This window comes from Plectropomus leopardus, chromosome 16 (genome assembly GCF_026936395.1).
Source record: "Plectropomus leopardus strain MGB_pleo_1.0 chromosome 16, ASM2693639v1, whole genome shotgun sequence".
In the NCBI taxonomy this organism is placed as follows: Eukaryota; Metazoa; Chordata; class Actinopteri; order Perciformes; family Serranidae; genus Plectropomus; species Plectropomus leopardus.
In genome coordinates, this window is record NC_142191.1 from 6625978 (window position 1) to 6650562 (window position 24585).

Consider the following 24585-nt stretch of genomic DNA (forward strand, 5'->3'; position numbering starts at 1 on the left):
GGTGGTGTGGGCAGGCAGATCAAGCAGCTGTTTCCCCGTTTCCGGTCTTTATGCAAGTTAAGTTAACCGGCGGCCATCTGTTGGTTAAATATTTATCACACCGACATGAGAGTGGTATCAATGTTCGCATGAACTCTCGGCAAGAAAGTGAACGAACTTGTTCCCCCAAACATCAAACAACTCTTTTAAAGGCCCAGACTGTAGGATGTAGTGGCATCTAATTATTAAAATGTATCCTGTGTGCAAAGATTGTAGTAACTGCAGTGGCCAACGCAAAAATGCCAGCGGCTTTGTCTAAAGCCAGTCTTTGGTTTGTACGTTTCTTCTATATGAACATGGCAGGCTCTATTTTTAAAGTATCTGTATTAATCAAAACATAGTTATGAATATTATTTACCATTTCTCCTGATAGGTGCCCTGAACTGTACACATCTTTAATCCTTTGAAACCTGGAATGACATCATTTTTCTTGTGCTAATTTCAGACACCGCCCACAAGTATTTAAACTTTTGAACCCTGAGCAAATTGGCTTGATTTCTTTTGAAAACATGGAAAAAAAGCAATGAGCTACTCAGTAAGAAATGTTCAACAAACTGCAAGAAATTTTTTTTAAAGCCAGCGAAGATTGTCAAGGGAAAAAGAAAAAAAAGCTAGGGAAAAAATAAATTTAGAATTGTTATAATTACAAATGATGTCAAAAAAAGTATATCATTTTTTAAGCAACTTTTCCAGGTCATTCCGTTTTTCTGTTTCTGTCTTTTTAGTTTGTTTGATTTACTTTCTTTTTAGTTGTTTTTTATACAAATTTTGAGATAATTTTCTTGTAATTTTTTTTTTTTTTTTACAACTTTCTTGGTAATTTAGAAGTGATTTCTATTTCGCTCATTGCCTTCTTTCCATATTTCTGAAAGAAATGAAGCCAACTTGCTTAGGTCTCAAAGGGTTAAAATAGGTGCAGATCAGAAATCAGGCCTCTTACAAAAATATAAGGACAAATAGCTTTTAAAAAAAGAGGAAATAAAGGTTAATCTAATATAATGTTCTGGTTTTTTCTTGTAATTGTGGTAAAAAGGCAACCACTTGTAAATTTGCAGGAAATTCAAATGTTTGTTCTATTGTTTTGTGTTTTCAACAAGACTCTTTACTTAATGCAAAGCACAGCCGACTGTTGGAGAACATCCTGCTTTAAAGCCGCTGAAAAGTTCTCTTGTGAAATGTCACAGTACAAAGGAGGACTTGGGAGCCAAAAATCTTCCTCTAACCTCCCTATTTCCTCTCTTCCACACAAGAGCGACCTGAGCGTGGCCTTCTCAGCATGAGTACCTTTCACTAACTGATGAGACCCAGTTAGCCCGTGGCATTGAGGTGTAATGAAAGGTGAAATAGTGTTACTCTCCAACACGAGGTCGTAATTGACTCTCCATCATCTCCCTCTCCTGTCCTCATTAAAGCATACAGCATGAACAGGTACTGTGACAACTCTGGCCTGGGGGCCACACAGCCAGAACCACGGAGCATAAAGCTCCATTCAATCCCTCATCCTAAGTAAGCCGCAGATGGACTGGCTTTGCCTGCAGAGCCTCACATATCTCCGTCTAGGCAGGGGAGCCTATGAATTAGAATCCAATATCTCCACGCTGTATGGTGATAGCATCATCTTGGATACTGATAACATCCCATTTTACAGAGATAGCATCAGATGGAACAGGGATATCGCGGCATGGAGGGATGAAGATTGGGTGCTATCTTGGGAGCTGCTCTCGCTGTGGGGTTTTAACCACGACGACTCCAGCCCCCGAGGTTACGACAGTTTGAAGTTTGGTCAGGAATGAAAGGGTGGGTGGCCCAAAACTAGATAATGGTGCCCTATTCCAGAGTCTTTTTTTGTGGAGCTTGGGGCCGGAGGATGACAAGGAGAGGAATTCACATGCAGCAAAAGTTTATCAGAAGACTTTCAGATTCTCCGCCTTGCTCGGGGTGTTACTGTTCAGAGTGGCAGAAATAAATTAGCTACCCTGAAACTCAAACACTGCGTGTGTGCTGTATTTTCTCCCTTTCATCGACCTCTTTCTCTGCAGCCAGACAGTGCTTGTGTCCCTTCCCTTTATGCAGCCTGTAAGTGGATGTATTACCATTAAAAATAAATGCCTCTAAATGAATCCACTGCACTGAAAAAAAGCACTTGGCCTGTTTCAAATGCATCAAGAGACACTGAGCGAAAACACTCCATGCAAACTCAGCAGCTGATCGATGCTAAAGCTCCACTGCTCCAAAATCTGGAGCCCTATTACAACAGTCAGGGACACCATGAGTTCAGCAAAACAAGCCCTGCAGATAAAAAAGTTATTATTTCACTGTATTTTTTAATCAATTTTAATTTATTTTTCATTTTTATTTTCACAAACAAGCTCTATTATGAGTTAGAATTGAATACATAAGCCTGAACAAAAAAAAGTTTCAAAGAATTACCCTAAAAAAAATATTTATTTTTATTTTTATGAACAAGCTATATTTTTATGCTTTTTTAAATGTACTCTGGCACCTTACATATGATAAAAAAAAAGTTTTTTAACTTTCCAGATGAATTATGAATTGTGATGAGAAAATGAGTTGCTAGTAATTAGTATTGAGTACAGCGCATACTTTTCAAATGCTACCATTAAAAATGCATTGACTAGCATTGGAAGACTAGTCAATGGAATTAAGTACATTCTTTCAAGTACAAGTATGACCAGAATGACAAATTATTAGATGCATGTCTTTTTATTATTATTATTATTATTATTAATAAGTCTAACCTTATTTTAAAAAATTATTTATTTATTCATGAATGCTTTTATAAAAAATGTATTGACTAAAGTTGGGAAAACTGGTGAAATGTATGGATGTATGTTAACAGTGGTGGAATGTAATGTAAGGTAAGTATGAATGGAATAACAGATCATTAGATCTTTATATTTATTTATTTAGCCTGTATGTGGATGAATTATCATTAAATATAAATGCCTCTAAATGAATCACTGTACTGAAAAAAAAGCACTTGAGCCTGTTTCAGATGCATCAAGAGACACTGAGAGAAAGCTCTCCATGCAAACTCAGCAGTTGATCGATGCTAAAGCTCCACTGTTCCAAAATCTGGAGCCCTATTATAACAGTTAGGGACGTCATGAGTTCAGCAACACAAGCCCCAAAGTTAAATAAGTTATGATTTTAAATTAGATGGAGGCAAAGTTTTCAAATTCTGTGCCGCTCCCTGACAGTGCTCCGGATCCCCTCATGCAAATACAAAGCAAGCTGAGCTTATGGCGACCTCAGCAGAATTCAATATTCTCCCAGCTTATACCCCCAGTCATTTTCCTTTGCCTTTTGTGTAAAGAGCTTTGAGTTTTAGGAAAGCGCAGTATCAATAAGTGCATTGTTGGAGTGACACTAAGAAGTGGGTATTCAAATAAACGCTTCATATTTTTCAAAAGGAAAGTGCCGCTGTTTGTTTCACGAGGGCAGCAGTCCACGTTATTGGCGGGCTTTCAACTCGGCCCCGTACCCTGGAGCTATTTTCATTCCTCCACTTCTTTGACTTTTCACATCTGAGCACCTCTACCCACAGGGGGAGTCCTGAAGTATGCCTGGTGAGAACAGTTTGACCCTCTTCACTCTCCTCGGTGCAATGCAAATACTCTTGATCTGAGAGGAGCTGGCGGATTTGAGCAATATGATAATTGCTGCTTCTAGCCCACTGACAGCCCGCTTGAGCCTTTTTTTGGGCTATTTTTGCTGCTTCTTTCTCATTCCTCAGCTGAAACTCAGAAGATGCTCATAAGTATACACTGGGGAGTGAGTCAAACTGCCCAGAATGCACCACCCAGCTGCAGTTTTACGGCAGAAATTCATTATTCCTCTCTGTCCCTTGCAAGTGTGTGCATGAATTATTACCGTACAGGGCCGTTTCTGGGATTTGAGGGCATTGGGGGCTTAGCCCAGACATCAGTGTGTGTGTGGGGGGGTTTCTTCCCTAGGATTTACCCTGAAAATCTTCCTGGATTATTTAAAGTTAAAAAACTTCCACATGAATTATGAATCGCGATGAGAAAAATAGTAGTAGTTGTGAGTAATTAGTATTGAGTACAGAATACCTTGCACTAAAAAAAATGTTTACAAAAATTTTTGCTTTCCAGGTGAATTATGAATTGTGATGAAAACAACAGTAGTAGTTGAACACTAAACACATCTAAAAAAATCTTTTTTTTTGTTTACTTCCCAGATGAATTATGTATATATAAAAGTAGTTGTTACTGATTAGTATTGAGTACAGAATACTTAATATCATTAAGTACATTTATTCAAGTACAAGTATGAACAGAATGACAGATAATTAGATCTTGGGCTTCTTTTTATTTTTAAGCCAAACTTATTTTAAAAAATATTTGTTTGTGTGTGTGTTTGTTTGTTTGTTTATCTACTTGTTTTGGATTAGCCACAACCGGGGAAGCAGCTACTCTTCCTGTGGTCCTCACAAGTAAACATTACATCATAATGAAAAACGAATATATGATTAAAAAGTCCAAGGCAAAGTGGAACAAGAAAACAGGAAACTACAAAAACACAACAACAATAAAAAAAAACAACAACATAAAGATTAATAATATGTAGGCTAGATCCTGGACTATTCATAAAACATTTTGGGGCTGAAGCCTCGGACTCACAGCCCTTACGACCATAAAACATTACCATGAAATATAAATGGGATCTGGTTTTCGTGTCACATAGTTAAAAAAAGTTAGTTTGCATATTTTCAAAAAAGCATCAAAAGCATGACACCACTCTCTACAGGGAAAAGCAGCGTTGACAAAATAATAACGCCACTTCCTCTTAAATCAGACATCCCAATAGAAAGATCAACATTTGCTTACAAGGGAGGAAGAAGCTCGTCTAGATTAGTATCCGACTGAAAATCCCAGCAGTGTTTGAGACCACACATGCTGCGATGTCACGGCAAGAGCTAATTAAAATGCGCCCAGTGTCTGTTGTTATGCAGGGATCATATGCCGGAGCACGCGTCTTCGGTGAATCTCCCATAATGCCCGCTGTGACGTTTCCCCCCCTCCCTGACAACAGACTGGTTTCTAATTGCTTGCCATCTTTTCTTTCTCGGCACTGATGGCGGTCTGTGCCGCTCGGTGGCGCAGCCAAGTGTGGCTGAGCATGACAATCAAGCGATCAAAAGAAGCAACAGGGGGTCTGAAATCACAAATTGTGAGTGCAAAGACTCTACAGGTCTATATTAGAAAATGCTTGCCCCCGTAAAAAAAAAACTGGATGACAAAATGAAACATGGCACAGTGAAGCTTTGATATTGAAATTGAAAAGAAAAATCATGAAATCTAATAGCAAAGGCACACTGACAAACATAAAAATGAGATCAGCTCTTACTTGCCTTGTTGTTGAACCACAAACTCTGTTTGAGTGCTACCATTAAAGAGAGGGTTAGTTCAGATTTTTTTTTTATTTACATAGGGCTGTATGTCATACTTATCTATAGACAGAATATTACATCAGTAGATGACAATCGTCACACTCCCAGTTTGGAGAAACAAGCTGGTGTCCGACATGGAAGCTATGCAACAGGCTGCTTTGGATGGGGGGCCAAATAAAACATATTTTAGCCACCTAAAAAAGTCCAACCCAAAATAATCATTATCACTTTAACAGTATGCTATATTCAGAATATTTTCACTGCTTTACCTTAATGACAGACTGTGATTTCCAGCAGAAAAATGAAGTCGATAAATAGCTTTCTTATAGTCAGACTCCCTTTATAAAAACAGTGATTTAACATCACTGAACACTGCCTACCACCGCCTTAAGTGTTTTTTTTTGTTTGTGTTACTGTCTGACTTTAGTATCTAAAAGGGTTAGTTTGAATTCACCAAAGTCACACAATAGCACAAATTAACATACTGATTGGAGCAGCAGTAGCAGCAGCTCCAGTGTTCAGCGATGTAAAATCACTGTTTTTCTTCATGGAGTCTGGTGGCTTTGACAGCAGCACAGATGGGGAACTGTTAACAGTTTTCCTGCTGGAACGGACGGTTTGACAAAAGGTACAAAATATTTTAAATGTAGCACACACTTAACCGGCTAATGATGTTAATGATGATAATGATGGTAATGATGTTTTTAGGTGGCTAAAAAACAATTTGTTGCTGCTCTGTCCTGAGTAGTACATCGCTTCAACATATTCTCACTCTAAACGTGTCGCATATCGCCACATGTTCAGTGGACTTTTGACGTCTAAATATGACGCGCTATAGGTGTCCTTGGTAGTGTCAATTTACACTCTCCCATTTTCACAGGATGCATAAAGTCTTTTTCCAAACAAAAGTACAACATCCGTATTGTATTGTGCTGTTTCGTATCCTATCGTACGGTATGGTATGGTATGACATGGTGTTGTATGGTATCCTATCATATCGTATTGTATAACATATTGTAACATATTGCACTGATCGCATACTATTGTCTTGTATCCTTTCATATCTTAAGTTTTATTGTTGTCTAGCTGCGTTTCAAATGAATGCCATTCTGCTGCATTATGAACTGAAGCTGTCTGGCAAGGATGGCTTTTTCCAATGACGCAGAAATCACTGACCAAGCAGCCATATTTGATGACTTTGGATTGAGAGCAAGCTCTCTAAACTGGAGGCATGCTGCCTGACATCTGCTGTAGGTAAACACTAACCATGGATAAGCACTTCACTTCAAAAAGTAAAAACTATCCCTTTAGAGTCACTTCTAAGACAGCTGAGTGTAAATGACAGCGGGTGCATTATACAGGGTTTAGTTCAAGGGGAAGCTCTGACACAGAGCCCCTCCTGATGCTGCAGCTTGTGTGGCAAACAGTGCAAAAATAGAGAGTTAAATCATATTCAAAAAAGCACCATCTGCTAAAGACACCAGCACTGTAGGCTAACTGTCATGGGAGCATCCAAAACAGATCACATACTCCAATTGGTCTGTATAAAGCGAAATGTCCCAGGGCCCGAGGTCAGCTTATTTGTACTCGCTGACCCGTGGCTCTGTGAGTCGAATCTGGCCCGCAAATAATTGAAACCAAAAAAAAAAAAAAAAAAAAGGTGTTTGCGATGTGGTGTTGCTGGCTATCGGAGCCTGATACTCAAACAAAGCAGTGTGGACATAATGGATGGAGGCCAGGGCAGGGCAGGGGAGACGGGGGCAGATGGCTTCATCATCAGGGACTCTTTGATGTCTGTTCACGGCATCAAAGACAATGAACTGAGCTGGAGGACAGCGACCATGAAAGTATGAGCAGATAAAGCTGTATGTATGTGGCGTTCTGGTACTGAGACGAAGCGATGAAGACAACGCAAAAGCGTTAATTATTATCTTTATATTTAATGTAGACAAGGCTAAATCTTGTATTAATTTTCAGTATTGATAATTTATCTGACTGATTGTTAAAACCGTTCACCTGTAAAATGTCAAGAAATTCGAGAGAATGCTCTTCACGTCTCCAGAAGCCTTCGGTGACATCTTCAAATTGAATTGATATTGAATTTGTATTTATTTAAAGCAGAGGAACGCAACACATTTTGACATTTTAGAATCTGTAAGTGGCCGATGCTCAGCAACTCTGCTTGATAAATGACTCAGTTATCAAAATTTCTGCAGATTAGCTTCACGTTCATCAACCAATTGATTAATCGAATAATCATTTCAGCAGTAGATGGAGGGAGACGGTATAGAGAGAGAGAGAGAAAGGAAGAATAGATATTTTAGTCTTGTAGAGAAGGGAAAAGCTTGAACATCAAATACAATTTTTTCAAACGTTTTGTGTCTTATCATTTTCGACAGGGAGTGGATTCAAACAGAGAGGGTGAACAAAAAGGGAAGGTATTTTTAAGTCTTTTTATGTGATAGAGGTGGGGCTGCAAACACATGTTTTCAATGTCAATTAACTGATGAATTAATTTCCCATCTATTCAATTATTCTGTATGTAACGCTTGAAAAAAGAAGCTGCTAGATGGTTCTCATTCCCAAGTCATCAATTACACTTTTGTAGTTGGATCGAACCATCAACCCGAGGTGTCAGTATTTGACAACGTGGAGATGAGAATCAATCAATCAACAAGTTACACTTTTAATCTATAATGGCGCAGACACACTAAACCGAAATCAAAGAACAACAGACGATAAACGCCGACTCTCGCTTTGGCTCATTGTCTGTGTCTCGATCAAAAAGTTGCACTTGAACGTACTGCAAAGACCACAGCCAGCGTCCAGCTAGCACGTTCGTTCTGCACCTGCGTGAGAGGAAGAAATTCTCCATACAGCACATTCTTATTCTTGAGTCATCAAACAACGCTGCATGGTCAGTGATTTCGGCATAAGATACTGACACTAAGAGCCACCTTTCGCAGGAGGGGCGGCGAATGGGTTCACCTCCTGTATGACAGTTGAGCCAAACCACAATGTTTTTTTACAACACTAAGCAGATGCTTTTTTTTGCACGAGGAAATTAATGTAAATGTAAAGTATTTTACAGGCATTGTATGTATATTTTGAAAAGACTGTATACATCTATCTTGCAGAAAGTGTAATTTTCCTTTAAAAACAGACGTGTATTTTGAAAAGACACAATGCATCTAACAGGCGTAAATTGACATGGCGTGTCAGATGGTAACAACAGATGCAGTCAGGATACCTAACGTGATCTGTAGACTTCAGTAGTTCACTGACCAAGCAGCGATATGTGACGTGTGTTGAGAGTGAGAAATGATAAAAATGACATTATGCTGTATTGAAGAAGACTTGAAACTAGTGTTGAGATCGTAAACTCGCTAAAAAAATGTTTACTGAGGTAATAAGTCAAGAGAGAAGTAGTGTCGTTTTCTTAAAGACTTCAACAGAAATGGACTTCTTTTCACAACCAGTGGTGTCGCCCCCTGCTGGCTGCACTTTTCAAATCCACAGAAAAACCCTTAGTTTTACACAGAGATAAAAACAGAGTCTGAGCTGAAAAGCGCTGGCCACAACTAAGATGTTCTGTTTTATCCTTCTCCTCAGAGAGCCAACTTCCACAAATCTTTCCAGTGACCTCTGCACTACACATCTATGACAATTTAACTTTACTGCCCCGCGAGCCTGCTTGATGCCAGCAGTCGCAGTCATCCTGCACAGCCCTTAGTAACACCTTGAAATGTCAAACCCACGAGGCACCGCGGAAAAAGCACATATTATACGGTGTGCTGGTGACTGACAGGAACACATATTTATTTGACAATTAAATGGGAAGGCAGACAAGTGTTGCTGCTGCCATGAGTGTGTGTGGATGCACGTATGATTTTATTATTAGAAAGCCGTTTTTTTCCCCCCTCTGAGGTGAGTGGGCGGATGTGCACGGGGCTGACAGAGAGGCCCACTGTGAGGGAGCTGCTGCTTGGTTGGATACAATCCAGAGACTCCATCAGTGGGAAGGCCTGAGGGGCGTCTGTGTAATTTAAGAAGTGTGCGTATTGATGGACATGAGAAGAATTAAACGGTGGCAAAATTGCCAACCGTGGCCCCATTTACTCCGTGGTTGGTCCTTTGTGGTGCTGATGTTGTACTTGGCACAACACCCCTCCGTCTATGTATCACCATGGGAGCTGGTAGCAGCTCAAAGCCAAAGGAAAGAGACGTAAATCTGGACAGTGATGATGAAAAAAAAGCAATTTTGTGATTTGCTAATGCAGAACTAATTGAAGCCATTCACACTGACAGAAGAGTGTGACTTGGCCCCCTGTGATGTTGAGGTGCAGATGGAGAGTTTGATTTAAGCTACTGCTGGCATGGAAGCTGTTAAAGAAAACAAAATCGAAAATGATTCCACAGACAGAAGAAACTATTTTTCATTAAGCTTAGATTTTAGATCATTGGCGGCTCTAAAGGCAGGCCTACAGAGTTTTAAGCAAAGCCCAACATATTTTACCAGTCATCGAACCTGACATTTTATATACCCAATTCAGATCAAAGATGTACAGGAACCATGGCATTTTGAACAACGTGATCAGAGCAAAAAGGAGACACTCCCACCGTCCCTGGTGTAGATTTGGGTATGGACGGTATGTCCCTACCAATGTAAGTGTCCCCAGCCAATTCTTTTCGTCCTAATTTTGGTGTCACTGTTAATGTCTGCGTTTCCTGCAAAAAATGTAATAAAAAGTGAAAGACCAAGATATGGGGGATCCTTGACCTGACAATTTGACAACCCTTAGGCTATACAAGACATCTAGCTTAAGCAAAGCATTAGTGGTACTGCCTTTGAGATGACTGAACAGTGTCAAATATGAAGTGGTTGCTATGTTACTCTCTTTAGGGCTGTACCAGACTCGTGTGTCTTATAGCAAACGAGCTTACTGTATTAACAACGGGTCGCAAATGCACAACAACATTTTTTGCCAACACTAAATAACAACAAAAGCCAGAAACTGCATTGTTTTAATTTGCTGTGAGCTGCAAACTCACCACTTAGTCACCTTATGACGCCGTCTCTTTCTCCCACTGAGCTGCTGCAGCATGTCTGCAGCTGCAAAGAGTAGTGTAAAAGTCAAGAGCACTGACTCGGCAGCAAAATCTGGTGACCAAAACGTCCCCAGGAGTACACTGCACAGAAAGTTCAAGCAATCTCAGTCGACTGAAGGTCTGCAACTGATAATTCAAGCCTCCAACTTTCAGGGGGCAGCCCTGATGCTTGTGCTTATATTCATAAATATATATATAGGGGATAGGTAGGGAAGGTAGGATGATCATAATAGATGTAGACATAGTTTCAAATAATAAGGAAAACATTAGAAAAAAACAGGAAGGAGCCAAATCACTCATCTTGGGGAAAAAAAAGGTAAGATGCCTTTAAAAACAATTATATCTTCGGGTGTCCAGCCTTCTTCAGGAATTTGGGTGCTTCTTGCATCCTTATTTACACACTATGTAAACAGTTGGCCATTTTACCAAAACTAAAGAGTGATCTGAAAGTTTTAAATTTTGAGCCGCATTTGGCTGTCAGAAAGTATATGTTGAAATAAGGCTGAAAACTTGTAGATTTAATTAATTCCTTACATTTTACTTGTACTCTGACCTGATCATCATTTTGACCACTTAGGTCAAAGAGCAAGGGTCAGAGTCAGCCTAAGTTGGGTGGAGGTTTACCGTAGCGGGAGCGAATCAATGGCATTAACAGCAGAACAGGCTGAGAGAGACCTGAAAATTGCCAGGACAGTTTTGGAAATGCTTTTTAGATCCACAAAATTCCTTGGAAGCTAGAAGAGTTTGACTGCGGGGGCACATCCATCGGGATGGAGTTTTATGGCAGGTAATGATGGAGCGGAGTACGAAAACAGACATATGATGTGCCCAAGGCATGTGAGTGGCTTCAGTGAAGAGATAACTGGATGTCAGACACCATTCAAAATGAAATATTAGAAATTTTGGCACATATAGTCCATAGAGAAATGTGTCTAAGGCGAGGGAGACCAGACTCTTTGAAGTAAGGGCTGATGCAACAACCGATTTAAGTTTGTCTGAGCTGTAGCTCCTGTTTAAGCACATGCACATACATAGTGATGCTGGCATGTTTATATTCAGTGGTGTAAAGTAATTTAAGTTCACATATTTCTGTCAACTTTTACTTCAATACATTTCCTAAACTCAAATGTATACTTTTACTCCACTTCATTTTCCAGAAGCACCTTAGTTACTGACTATAAAAGAAAATAAAAACTGGGTTTTGGTCTTTAAATCCTTTAAGTTGTAAAAAACAAAACAAAAAACAGCTTGTTTTTACTTCAAGTGTATTATAGGCTCCACTTTTAAGGCGGTGTATGTTACAAAGAAGTAAACTTTCTAATTCTCAAAATTCTGACCGCTGTCTTTTTTATTAGCAACATTTACTTGTGCTTTTACTTTTAATATTTGCGTACATTAAATATCATTAAATTACTGTTGTTAATTAAATACTGCATATATCGGACACTTTGAAACTCGAAACCAGAGCAATTTGGGTTGATTTCTGTCAAAAACATGGGAAAAAAGCAATGAGCAACAAAAAAAGGAATACATGGAATGACATACAAAAACACAAAAAAGAAAATACACAAAATAAACTGAAAAAGACATACAAGGTAATAAAAAATGAAAAAAAAAATTGATAACTGATTGTGATTACAATAATTATATAGTTTTTCCCTAGCTTTAAAAAAATAATTTTGGTTAATTTCTTGCAATTTGTGGAACATTTTTTTTACCAGGTTCCTTATTGCACGTTTTCTTGTGTTTTTGAAAGAAATCACACCAATTTGCTCAGGTTTCAAGGTGAACAACACTTGTCAAAGGCATCTTGAAAGGAGCACAAGAAAAGTGATATGACGTTAGGTTTCAAAGGGTTGAAGTAAGATTCTAACAGGTGTTTTTAACTATAAGCAAAGTCATTTTTTAGTAAGAAATCTGTACTTTTACTAATGTGTGGCCTTCAGGCACTTAATCCACCACTGTTTATTTATATTGTGAAGCCCCCTCAGCAAATATATGTTCCTGTGCACATGGAACAGCCACACACACACACACACACACACACACACACACAAACACACACAATTGTTCATACTGTCTGCCAAAATTGTCCCAACCAAACGTAAAACCAAACCCGTGCTCATGTCATTAATCAAGACTAGTGCACTCCAGCCTTTGCAAAGAGCACTGATTACTTTTTTCCCACATTTGCTTTTGAAAGATGAAGAAACTCAACTCAATTAAAATTGGGGAACTTTGGGGCTAAGAAAGACTCAGAATCATGTTCTGAGAATTAATATTTAACTCCAATGAAAAGATGAGCTGTTGTTGTCGTATTAACTTGGCGAGTGTTTTTCCGACGAGGTCGCACACCCTTGTGTTTTTTCCGCCAACATCATAAAGCCAGCCGTAGGTCCACCGCCACCCCGGATAACCTCGCCGGCTTCCGAAAGCGCTCGGAATGAGTGTGCGCCGCATGCCCCCGGTCCCATGCCACTACCAGAGGGGGACAGCGCTGACACATCCCAGAGTCCGCGGAGACACAGCCGAGACCCGCTGTGCCAGGGGATCTGCGTGAGTCTCATAATGACTCTGTTTCAAAGGAGATCCTGCCTCTCCTGCCACAGCCATGCAGAGCTTTTGATCTCCCACTCTCCTCTCCCTCTTCCCCTCGCTCTGCTCTGTTTTTCAGAAATTCTAATTAAGAGGAAAGACAGAGATGATGAGTGCGAAGTTGTCCCCCCGACGACTAGAGGAGATGAACGGTGCGCCTCAGCCTCTCGCTAATTTAAGAGGCCTCACCTTTTCAATTGAAATATAAAAATCAATGTGCTCTTCTGCTTCAGCGTCCGGAGGGGAGGTGTACAAACTAATGGCCCCATCCATCGATCAAAAGGGGAATGATATTAATTAATGGAAATGAGCTCAGGTCTGTCCGGAGATAGTGCCGAATTCTGCGCAGTTTGTGTTATCAAACAAATTGGAAGCAACGTTCGATAAATGTTGGAAAGGTTAGTGTGTGCAAATCCTGCCCGGATTAATACCAGAACAAAATGTGATGATTGGGCCGTTTGTGGCAGAGCTGACATTTATACCTGCGTACATCAAATTAGTTGGTATTTCATCTACGCGAGGAGATGGGATCTTGTATCAGCTTTTTTTTAAAATATGTTTTTTTTATTTACTTCCATCTAAGATTTGGATGAGAACATAATAAGCACATTGTTACAAATAAGAGCTCTACTCAAGAACATTTGGTTCTGAAAACTGGGGACAGGAGCTCCTTATTTTACACAGAAGCTATAGCAGTTAAGTTTAAGGTAACTACGACCTTTTTCTACACTTAACACTGATGTTGGATTATCAAAAAACAAAAATACTAAAACTAAGTTGAACAGATGACATGATGAGCTCAAGTTACGAAGCTGAAGTTGACCATAACGTTAGCCGCTATCAGCTAACTTAAGGTAACGTTACCTAGCAAAGTTTGCTGCGAATTGACATTATGCATGATGTTGCCGACATAATGTATGAGGTTATATATACTTCTGACTTTTTGCTAACACTGTGTTGCTTTATCTTAGAACATATGTCGACATCCTTTTTTGTTTATCTTTTTTTTTATGCCACACTGATTAATCCAAAAGAGACACTTTGCTCTGTCTATGTGAGGTTTAGGAAACAAGATAAAATTCACTGTTCTTATATTACATTGTTTGACTGCGTTTTTTAAGTTATAGCTGCACACATTTCAATAAAACTGCGAGAAAATCAACATTTCTGTTGCTTTTCTATGGACGTCTATGAACAGGAGGTCCGTGTGCATTGGTTGCTACACAAAATGTGATTGGCTCATGGTGTTTGGGGGCGGGGCTTAGCTATAGGTCAATCGTGTACTTATGTTGAACAAGAGTTGCTGGTCTACATTTGGTTAGTGTGTAAGGTTAAGCCATGAAAATATTCCAAATATGGTGTATACTTAAACTGATATTAATCTTTTCAGGTGGCTAAAATACATTTTGCTTGCCCCTGTCCATAGCTGCACATTACTTAGCTTCCCTGCCAGGGGATTAGGTTCATCAAAGATACTGGCAAAGAAAGAAAGAAAGAAAAAAACACAGTACATAAAATAATCACAGCAGAAATGTCAGAGAGGTCAGATATAACGTTATATCTTTAAAAGTTACAGTCAAGGCTGAAAATGACAACAGAAGTACAAACGTTTTCCAGTTTCATATATCTACACTAAATTGCCATTTTGTTGTTTGCAATCATGACCATGATTCATGCCCCGTTTACACGTACACGGTTATTTTTAGAAACGGACATTTCACCCTCTCCGTTTTCAAAAATAATTCCGTGCACACGTATCCGTTTTCAGAAAACGAACCCGTGTATGTCTGCTGCCAGGACATTCCAAAACTGTAGGTGGCAGTGTAACGAGAAGCTGAAGCCCACGTTAGCCAATCAGAATCCCGAAAATAGCAACAACAGCAACGAGTCACTTCCTCTTTCTTGTTTACAGAAAAATGGGATCCATGGTTACCATAGCAACATGTAAACATAGGTCGCACTTTTGACGCGAGTGCAAGTTCTGTCGCATACTGTGACGTCTACTGCCTGCGTTTTCTCCGTTTTGCTCCGTTTACACGCAAACGGGCAACCGGCGTTTTCCAAGATCTCCACCCTGGCCGGAGTTTTTAAAAAGCATCGTTTTCAGAGGCGAATTCTCCGTTTGCGTGTAAACAAAGGGTGCAAACGCAGGAATATTTCTCCGTTTCTAAAAATAACCATGTATGTGTAAACGGGGCATCAGTCTTTAACCCCTGCTATTGGGTTCTACTTAGAACCCTCTGAACTTTTATAAAAGGACCTAAAAAGAACCAGAGAGGCCTCTCCTATGGGGACAAGATGAAAAACCCTTTGTTTCTAGTTAACACCTTTTTTTCTGAGCGTGCAGAAGGCGCAACTAGAACAAATTAAACAGCCTAATTTCTTCAGACAAAAAGTGGAAGGTTTTTTAATTAGTTCAGATCACAACAGTAAATAAAAGAGTTTGGGGGAAAACTCTTTCTCAGATGTGGAGGACCCCTGTGCATTCACATGACCCAGAGCCTTTCCACTGCGGCCTGCTTCTCACTCGCTGTTACGCTGTTGTTCTGGCAGATGTTTCGCCTGTTTTGTTTCTGCACTCTCATTAGACTCGCAAGCTTTCATTATCAACATGCAGGTGCACAATGCAACCTAAACCATCAATAATTAAAGGATTAAACTTTTAAGCTGGTTTAGTGCAGAGGTACGTGGTGTGCCACTCAATGGCGCTAATAAGGAATTAGAAGAAAGCTGCTGAAGGAGAGTGAGGAGAGGAGAGACAAAATTAGCATCTTGTCCCGTGATTCCCCTGTGAGGCTATTTTTGTCCCCGCTATGAGACGTAGTGAGCTCCTTACCTGTGGTCGAGGATGCCCCGTCACCAGACAGGTGAGCTCCAGGGTCTCTCCCTCTCTGATGGTGTAGACTCTCTCCGTGTGTCTCTCCTCCTCAACATTACAGGCATGCCCTGAGTGTATAATGCGGACAGTCGGAGGTGCTGCGGAGGGGAAAAGCACAGAGCGAGTTAGCATTCTGGTCAGCGTTGAAGGAATGAGTAGTTTAGCACAACAGATTGTGTATTGATTAAGAGGTTGTCTCACTGGGAAAAAAAAGCCTCCTCCAAAGCATTGTGGCATCGTTTGTACTGCACACAACCAACGAGCAGTATTTGTACAAGAAAAAAAAATGGAAAAAAGAATTGACATATTTTACTTTTATATAGCGTTCACTTTGTTTGGGCTTTTTAAACAGGGCTGGTATATCAAATACAAAGTAGAGGGAAGCTACTTTGGGAAAATGATTCACTGTCTATGTTGCTTTTATTTGATGTAACTTGTGAGAGTAGCACTTTCACAGATATGTGCATTGATAGAACTCGTGCTGCCAAGTGTTAAAAAAAAATGTATAAAAAATGGTGTTGAAAGGTTTCATTTCTTTTTTCTTAATCTTGGGAAAACTTTATATATATATATATATATATATCAGGTAGCATTTTTTCAGTAGGAAGCATTAGTTAAAGCACATGATGAATGTTTCTTTTTTTAGATTTGCACTGCCTAAGATGAAAACACTGAAAAAAATCAACATTTTTTAGTGTAATTATATGTGCATGTATTTAAATTGGTAGCATAATAAGAACCGGAAAAAAAATGCTACTAGTTTGCACTACAAAGTAATGTACAGTAAGTACACTGCATCACTATGCAACCTGAGCATGCCCCAGCATTTCAACTGGCTCATAAAGGCATAATATACAACCTAGAAGTGCGTAATGGTGTTTTCATCTGCAAAAGCGCTGTCCTCTGCCCATATTTTCTTATTTTCTTACTATTTTGCTGTGTTCAGGACATTCTTGGACACAGTATGTAGGACAGACACAGATACAACACCAGAAAAAATGCAACTTTAGCAAATGAGAGTCAATATTGGGTTGTCCATCCTTTTTACTTTTAACTGTGATACTGTTTAAAAACAGTAAATGACAATTCACAATACACATTTACAGTAGTGGTAGTTCATCAAAACCACTTTATTCTACATGTCTCATTTAAAAATTTGCCAAAATTAAATTGCACCAGATGCACTAACAACATCCTGTAAAAAACAAACAAACAAAAAGATCCCCATTATATTCTGCAATTCTCAGCATAACTGGAAACCATGACTCAGCTGAGACCAACACTCACGAATAAAGAATGAAAGCAAACTTTCATACGGGCTGTTTACACCGAGCAGACAGGAAAAGACGAGAGGTTGTAAGATGAGGATTTAAAATTTTTTCCAATTATCATAAAATGTATGATCCAAGAAACTGAACTTGCATTCATTTTCCTTTTTATGACTTAGGACATAAAAAAGTGTTATACTGCACAAAAGACATTTTTGAGTTGTCCTTACTTCTAGCCATGATTGTGCTGTTTTAGAGTTACAGGATTTATATATGGCACTGAAAACGAGGCCATGGTCAGTAAAATGTGACAGAAGCTATATAACTTGAGTATCACAAATGCTGACTTTGCCTTTATGCTCTTCACGTTTAAGAATACATATCTAAAATGTGTGATTTATGTGATCAGACATACAGATTTGGTCCTAAATCCACCTAAACAGAGATACATTTACATTTCCCAATGCTACACAAGCAGTGTTCTTATTATTAGAGGTGTCAAAACAGCAGCCATTGTTTCTTTTTTGATTTATTTCTATCATTTTGAGTCAATGTTTGACCCTCTGACCTTGTTCGACGCAATTTGACCCCAGTCACACCATGCTGATTTAATTTCCGAAGAGAAAATTACAATTTGGAGTAAACAGATTTGGTAGTTTTGGAAAAAAGCAAAAAAAACAAACAAAAAAAAAACAATCACTAGCACTCCACTTTGATTCAAAGTGACACTCAATTTGCATCTTAACCAAATTACCCAGTGTAAGCAGCAATAATTCAGATGCAGTGTCAAGTAGATGACCAACTGTGAACAATTAATGGTAGTCTGCAAAACAAGTCGTTCCCTCTCCTTATCCTCCTCACTTCCTCCCTTTGGGAAAATAACAGAATGAATTTACAACTCAGTGTAATTATTTGCCAGAAGGGTTCCATTATAAAATCCTGCACATGTAAACACACATCCAGCCATGACTTGAAAACATTATCATCTTAGGAGCTAATGTCTTGAAGGTGATTTTGATATCATTTTACAAATTTCAATATGAACCTAAAATCAGAATTACCACGTCACGGTTGCATGGCTCCACAAACACACCAGTTACAGTTTAAATCCTGTGAAAACACGAATGCTTCACACATCTTCCCCCGAGAGCACACAAGAGCTATACAATCAGCACAGTTTAAAGTGGATATCCAGGATTAGTGTCACAAATATATCTGACCAAATGTCTCCCCTTCTGTTCCTAAGATATGACGAATATGAATAATGGCCAAAAAAGTGTTTCTGCAGACCACTATGATGTCACAGTGAAGTTTTGGATATAAAATGTCATCACTTCATCATTTTATCTTATTAGACATTTGTTTGAAATGTTGTCATAATTACTGTAGGAATTCACAAGTTTTGCAAGCCCACAGCGACCCTTACTTTTGACCTTCGACCACCAAAGTCAGTTCATCCTTGAGTCGAAGTGAACGTTTGTGCCAAATTTGAGGAAACTCCCTAAAGGCCTTCCTGAGATATCACATTCACAAGAGTGAGACTGATGTTCAAGATACAATGACAATAAAGGCATTCTACTTTATTCTTTTCTACTCTGTTAAGTCCAAGTGGACGTTTGTGCCACATTCACAGAAGTTCCCTCAAGGTGGTCTTGAGTAGGAGTGAACTATGTGGCCCCAAAATACATCACAATATTTTAGGGTATTTTTGTGTTTATGATATTCTTGATGATATGACAAAATATTGGACAACATAAAATACTTTCATATTAATTTCAAGAACATACAACTGCAACAAACTGTTATAGTTGTACATGCCAATATGAATATAACAGTTTGCTTTCAAATTTTGATTAAAAGCTAAATATAAATTCTCTGTCATTTCTTTAGTTTGTAAAGAGTAACTGGTAGCAAATTTGCTCTCAGTGGAAATACTATGTCTTCATTATGGCAACAACTTGGAATATTGCCATTAGCATGATATGAACTTTCCTTATTACATTAAAAATTATACCCGTATTATTGTAAACAATATTATATTGAGCATCCCAGGACTTGAGATATAGGGTTTGCAAGAATGGGAAGGACAGACAGACAACCCTAAAACATTACGCCTCCAGCCATGGCTATTTCCAGCCCAGAGGCATAAAAATTCTCAGCTGTCATTAGACCATAAGGAGCGTGGGTGTCCATATTAAAATTGGTGGATCTCTCATTTTGGAAAAGGACTCCTCATTTAGCACATTCATTTTTGCACATAATTTCTAATGTGTTTCAATTAGGGATATTAAAATGCCAAAAACTGTGATAAGGGCAAATTAAAATCACTATTCAGCAGCAAATGCATATTGCAGTACAAGTTCAGGGCAAAAAAACCCTCCAAACTACCCACAGCTATCTGTCCACAGCTGTCCTTACTGCACTGGTGTTTCTATCCAATATTAGCTGACCCTTGTGAGACAGTATGGACATTTCAGTCAGTCCAAACACCAACATACAGAGGGAGGAACGAGGTAAAACGCTCAAAACGCTCAGTTCCAGTGAGCTGTGAAGGCACAGTTGCATGTAACCGACCCCTGACAATACTAGCATCTGTTAAGCATTTATTCCTCTCCAACTTACATGATTAGTGAAGAGGTTTGGGATGAGATGATTTAGAGAGCGGATACGGGATATGATTAGGAGGAGGACTACAAATTGGTGAAGAGAAGAAAAAAAAAATCAAGCAGAAATCACAAGGAGTTACAGACTGTAGCGCGCCTTTCATGTTGGAGGAGCAGCTTCCTGTGCGGGCCTCTCTCGGCAGACTCAGCAGCCCGGCAGCAGACTCTGCCTCCATCTAGGCTGCGATGCTAATGAGCGTGGCGACACTCCTCCCCAACGCTGCGTTGTGAGTCTCAGTGTATCCTTAGCCACGTGTTTACCACTTGTCCCTCCCTGTTTGCAGCCATGCTGTTTGTCTCACCCGGCTTGTTAGCTTAATGCCCCGCCGTGCCTGTCCTGCCTGTCTAAATGCTACGTGGATTGATGAGTGCTGATGCTAACTCATAAAGCCTTGTTGGACTTGTCTCGCTCTTACATGCTTGCCGTCTTCCCCTCTCTCCATTTGGAGATGAATACACTGGTGGTGAATTCCATAGGGGGGGATAAGGGGTTGAGAAATAGGCTCAGTGTAAGGGAGCTTCACGCAAGACTGCCACTTGAAACAAAAAAAGGCTCTGAAACAAGGCCCCAGGGCACTCGCCGAACAAAGTACTAATGCCATTTACTCCAATGAGCCAGTATCTCTGCAGCGCACTATCAGTCCTGAAGGAAAGTAGGGAAACACCCGTAATTAATGATCTTCAACCGCTATAGCTGCACATAAACACACACTTGTTCTTTATGCAGACTAAGCTTACAGCAACAAAAGCAAATAACCCTCTCTTTAAGCATACATAATAAGCGCCATAATGTTCTCATGTATCCTTGAATAGCAAAAGACCTCGGCTCAGATGGCTTGGCCCAAAGCGTGAAATAAAACCACTGTCGTTACTTCATCATTTTCTGTTTGTTTAGTTTTCATTAAAGCAACTTGATACTGACAGTGACTACTCATAGCATATTCGGAAAAGACATCTAAGAGTTGATAATGAGACGCTAATGCAGTGGGACTTGGGGGTGCGCAGAGTGAGATGTCAATGTGCTGACAGGTTTGAGATGAAAAGATGTCCTGGCAGAGGGGATGAGGGTGATAGACAAAGCTTTGAATGCATCGCAGCAGGACAGACACAGCTGGTTATATCGCCTTACATCATCCAATATGAGTTCATTATTGAGACAGGGATTCTGTCTTTCACAGGAAGTGTTATGGTGTAATGAAAATGTCTTAAATTTTCAATCCATTTGTGGGTCGATAAGAAAGAATATTACATTATAGGCTTGGGCGGTATCACAGTATTACGGTATATGAGGGGTTTTCCTTTTGAGTACAGTCATAAATACAGGCGCTCCACTTTATATTAAACTCACTGTCAGCTGAAAGACACTGCGACACGTAGTGGTGGGGGGATAGGTTACGGGACTGTAAACAGCTGGCGGCCAGCAAACAGAAAGATACGGACACTTATTCAATCATATACAGTATAACCGGTGATATTTCAGGTAGTTATAAAGGTATGAAATATGATTCTCAACATGGAGATGGCTGAGCCAGTGACTAGCAGCTAATAGTGCTAAATCAATTTAACTACTTAACTATGTCTTTAAATAGCTGTTTGCTGTTATATTAATGAAACCAGAGCAAACTGGCTTGATTTCTTTCAAAAACATTGGAAAAAGGCAATAACAACAAAAGAAGATATGACCCAAAAACAAACAAGTAAAAATGACAAAAGAAATTACCAGAAAATCGGTAAAAAATTAAATAAAGTTAAAAAAAGACAGCACAGAAAGGACCTGGGAAAAGTGCTAAAAAATTCTAAGAATTATGTAAAATTATTTTAAATAAGTAATCATGATACTTATATATATATTTTTCCCCTAGCTTTTTAAAAATCATTTCCTAAATCTACCAAAATTTTTGCAATTTGGGAAACATTTATTACCACGTTGCTCATTGCCCACCCCCCATGTTTTTGAAAGCAACTGCATCAGTTTGCTCAGATTCAAAGGTTTAAATACTTAAGCACAAGGAAAGTGATGTCGCTCCAGGTTTCAAAGGGTTAATGCTCTGAACGTCACATAGAGCTCCCTCGGGCAAAAGCACAAATTGAGCTAAATGTACAGCAGTCCTCTTAAACATCTGTTTGGATTGTCACAGACGTCCTTACAGCACTCTGTTAAAGAGTTACAAGCACATCTTTAAGGCCAATTAATAAATGATCAACTTCTCTAAGCACCTTTTTCTCCTCCTCCTGTCCCTCCAGAGCGATCGTACAAGCTGTTAAATGAGTGAGTGGTCATGTATGTTGAGTAGCAGAGCAGAAGAGCAGAGGTCATTTGGGAGCAATGAGCTGAAATAAACAATTCTGCTGGTGGCACATTTGGATGTTAATTAGACGTTTTTTTTTTCTGCCGGTCGGGGAGTTGGCATTGGCATAAGAAGCACATCTGCCACTCACACTGATGTGAGAAGTGCAAAACAGAGCAAGGGAGGGGGGGAAATCAATGCTAAATATTGAGTGGATCCTCACAGTCAAACTAATGCAGAGTTATTCCGAAATCACTTGTTTATTTGCTCTACAAGCACTCGTGATTAAACAGTGTTGCTGCAAATGTCGAGCAAATGTTGTCATGAACCTGTGGGTTAAGATAGGAAATTTGCATAAATGTGCATCGCGGGCTTTAGTGTCACTCCCCCGCACTTCCCTACCCACCCAACCATCTGCAGGCACACACACACAGCTTCCTGATAACTTTTTTTGTGTTTAAGAGAGAAAAAAAAAGGAAGCGGAGAAGCTGCAGGCTAGGAGCAGGAGTCTCAGATGTGCCTCTCTTTTTCATTTCATTATCTCATTTCCATAACAGTGACATCATTTCCCCCTCTGCAGAAACACACAACGGGAGAGAAAAAGGAGGGGAGGGGAGGAGAACAAGAAACTGCTTCTGCACATACAATTCTGCAGGTTAGACTGTTAGTTTAGTGCTCTCTCATCCGCAGTTTGCACATATGTGTGTGTGTGTGGGCGAGTGTGTGCATTATGTGTTGAATGAGCAGCTCCCACAGGAGTGACTAGCCTTCCTTGGCCTCGGCTGGGGGAGACGGAGACAGCTTTATCCACTACCGCCAATGGAGATTAAATTGGATTTGGCTAAAAGCAGTCTTGTCACCACGGTTCTGGAGTGCCTGAGTGGCAGAGGGGGTTCTTGGCACCGGCAGAGACTCTAAATTTGACAAACAAATGAATTTGAAAAAAATAAAATAAAAAACCTCCAACAGCTGGGGCTCGTTGTCGCTGTGGGCTTAATGTCCTCAGACCAACCCCCCAGGACCACTAACCATATCCTGCTAGTTTCCTGGCTCCGTAATCACCTCCTCAGAACAGGAGAGAGCCACGTAGAGAGAAACAGAGAGAGAAAAGCATATGCAATATGAAATATGCATAGCGTAACAATTCTTTTTAGAAAGTAATTGTTTTTGTTATCACACCAAACTCATTATCGATTCTGCACCGGGACAAATAGAAATAAACGTCTTGTTGGTAATAAAGGGGCTGTGGGGGAGAAGTCAATTTCAGCTGTATGATAAAACTACAAAAACATAAAAAAGCTCAGTGATAACACAAAAATAAGTTCAGCACTATTAAGCTCCTACAACAGTCATGCATTTTCAGGATGTGTGAGTTTTCAAAGGTTATCAGTCACACTGGCCTCCCTCAGCCTATACGATCTGCACATCTGATGAGGGATAATTAACACATATTTAACTGTTTGAATGATTCCAAACATACTTCTGTCTCAGGTCGTCACTGTTCACGCATGAAAAACAAAACTTTCACTGCTTTTTCACACAATTATAACACATCTAGTGCAGATGAGAGTTGTCAGACGGTGCATGCACTGCAGTCTGACTCACTAGGTTTTATTCTATTTCCGTATTTAGTCTTCGCATGCTGAAACACAGTGTTGCTCGACAACAGAGGAGTCATGAAGCAAGAGGCAAATTGACTCAGCAATGTCAGTTAAACAGCAACGTCTGAAGTTTGCTAACATTGGCTAACATTTGCTACTGGTCATATCGGACCAAGTGAGGCAGAAGCAGCAAGAAAAACAGAAAATCTTTCAACTGTTCTATTCTCATAGTCACTGCATATCCTTTATAACATATCAAAAGTCTTAAGAAATCAAAGTGGTGGAAAATATTGAAAAATACCAACATTTGTAATGCCAAAATTTCCTACTGACGCTCAAAATAAAATAAAAAAAATGTTTTTACGCATGTCTTCTTGTCTGATGTCCAGAAAAAGGGTTCAGTGCTGTCCCCAGTCAACCAGAAACGGTTTTAAATGAGAGGGGAGTTGGATGCAGGTGTAAATGTTTTGGTTTATGTTCACTGGTGCTGACATGTTGATAAATGGCAATTTACCGCTCAGAAATATTTTGAAAAATAAGATAAAAGTGTTATTTTAAGTGAAATTTTAATAATAATGGTTTGTGTTTTTGTTAATCAATCCCTATATTTATGTTGATTACTGCAACTTATGTTCCCTTGTATGAAAGTATACTAATGCAGTGTTTAAATTAAAGTTTTAAAATGTTAAAGCCTTAAAATATTAGTTAGA

The 24585-nt window shown here is 39.5% G+C and overlaps 1 protein-coding gene across 2 annotated transcripts in view; it reads right to left on the minus strand.

The window, feature by feature from the left end:
- Window positions 1-24585, minus strand: part of LOC121955372 (MAM domain-containing glycosylphosphatidylinositol anchor protein 2) — a 252880-nt gene that overhangs the window by 158017 nt on the left and 70278 nt on the right. For both annotated transcript variants that reach the window (XM_088089304.1, XM_088089303.1), the window contains exon 2: window positions 16014-16153. In XM_088089304.1, the coding sequence (XP_087945430.1) occupies window positions 16014-16153 (140 nt within the window). The remainder of the gene's footprint in view (window positions 1-16013; window positions 16154-24585) is intronic.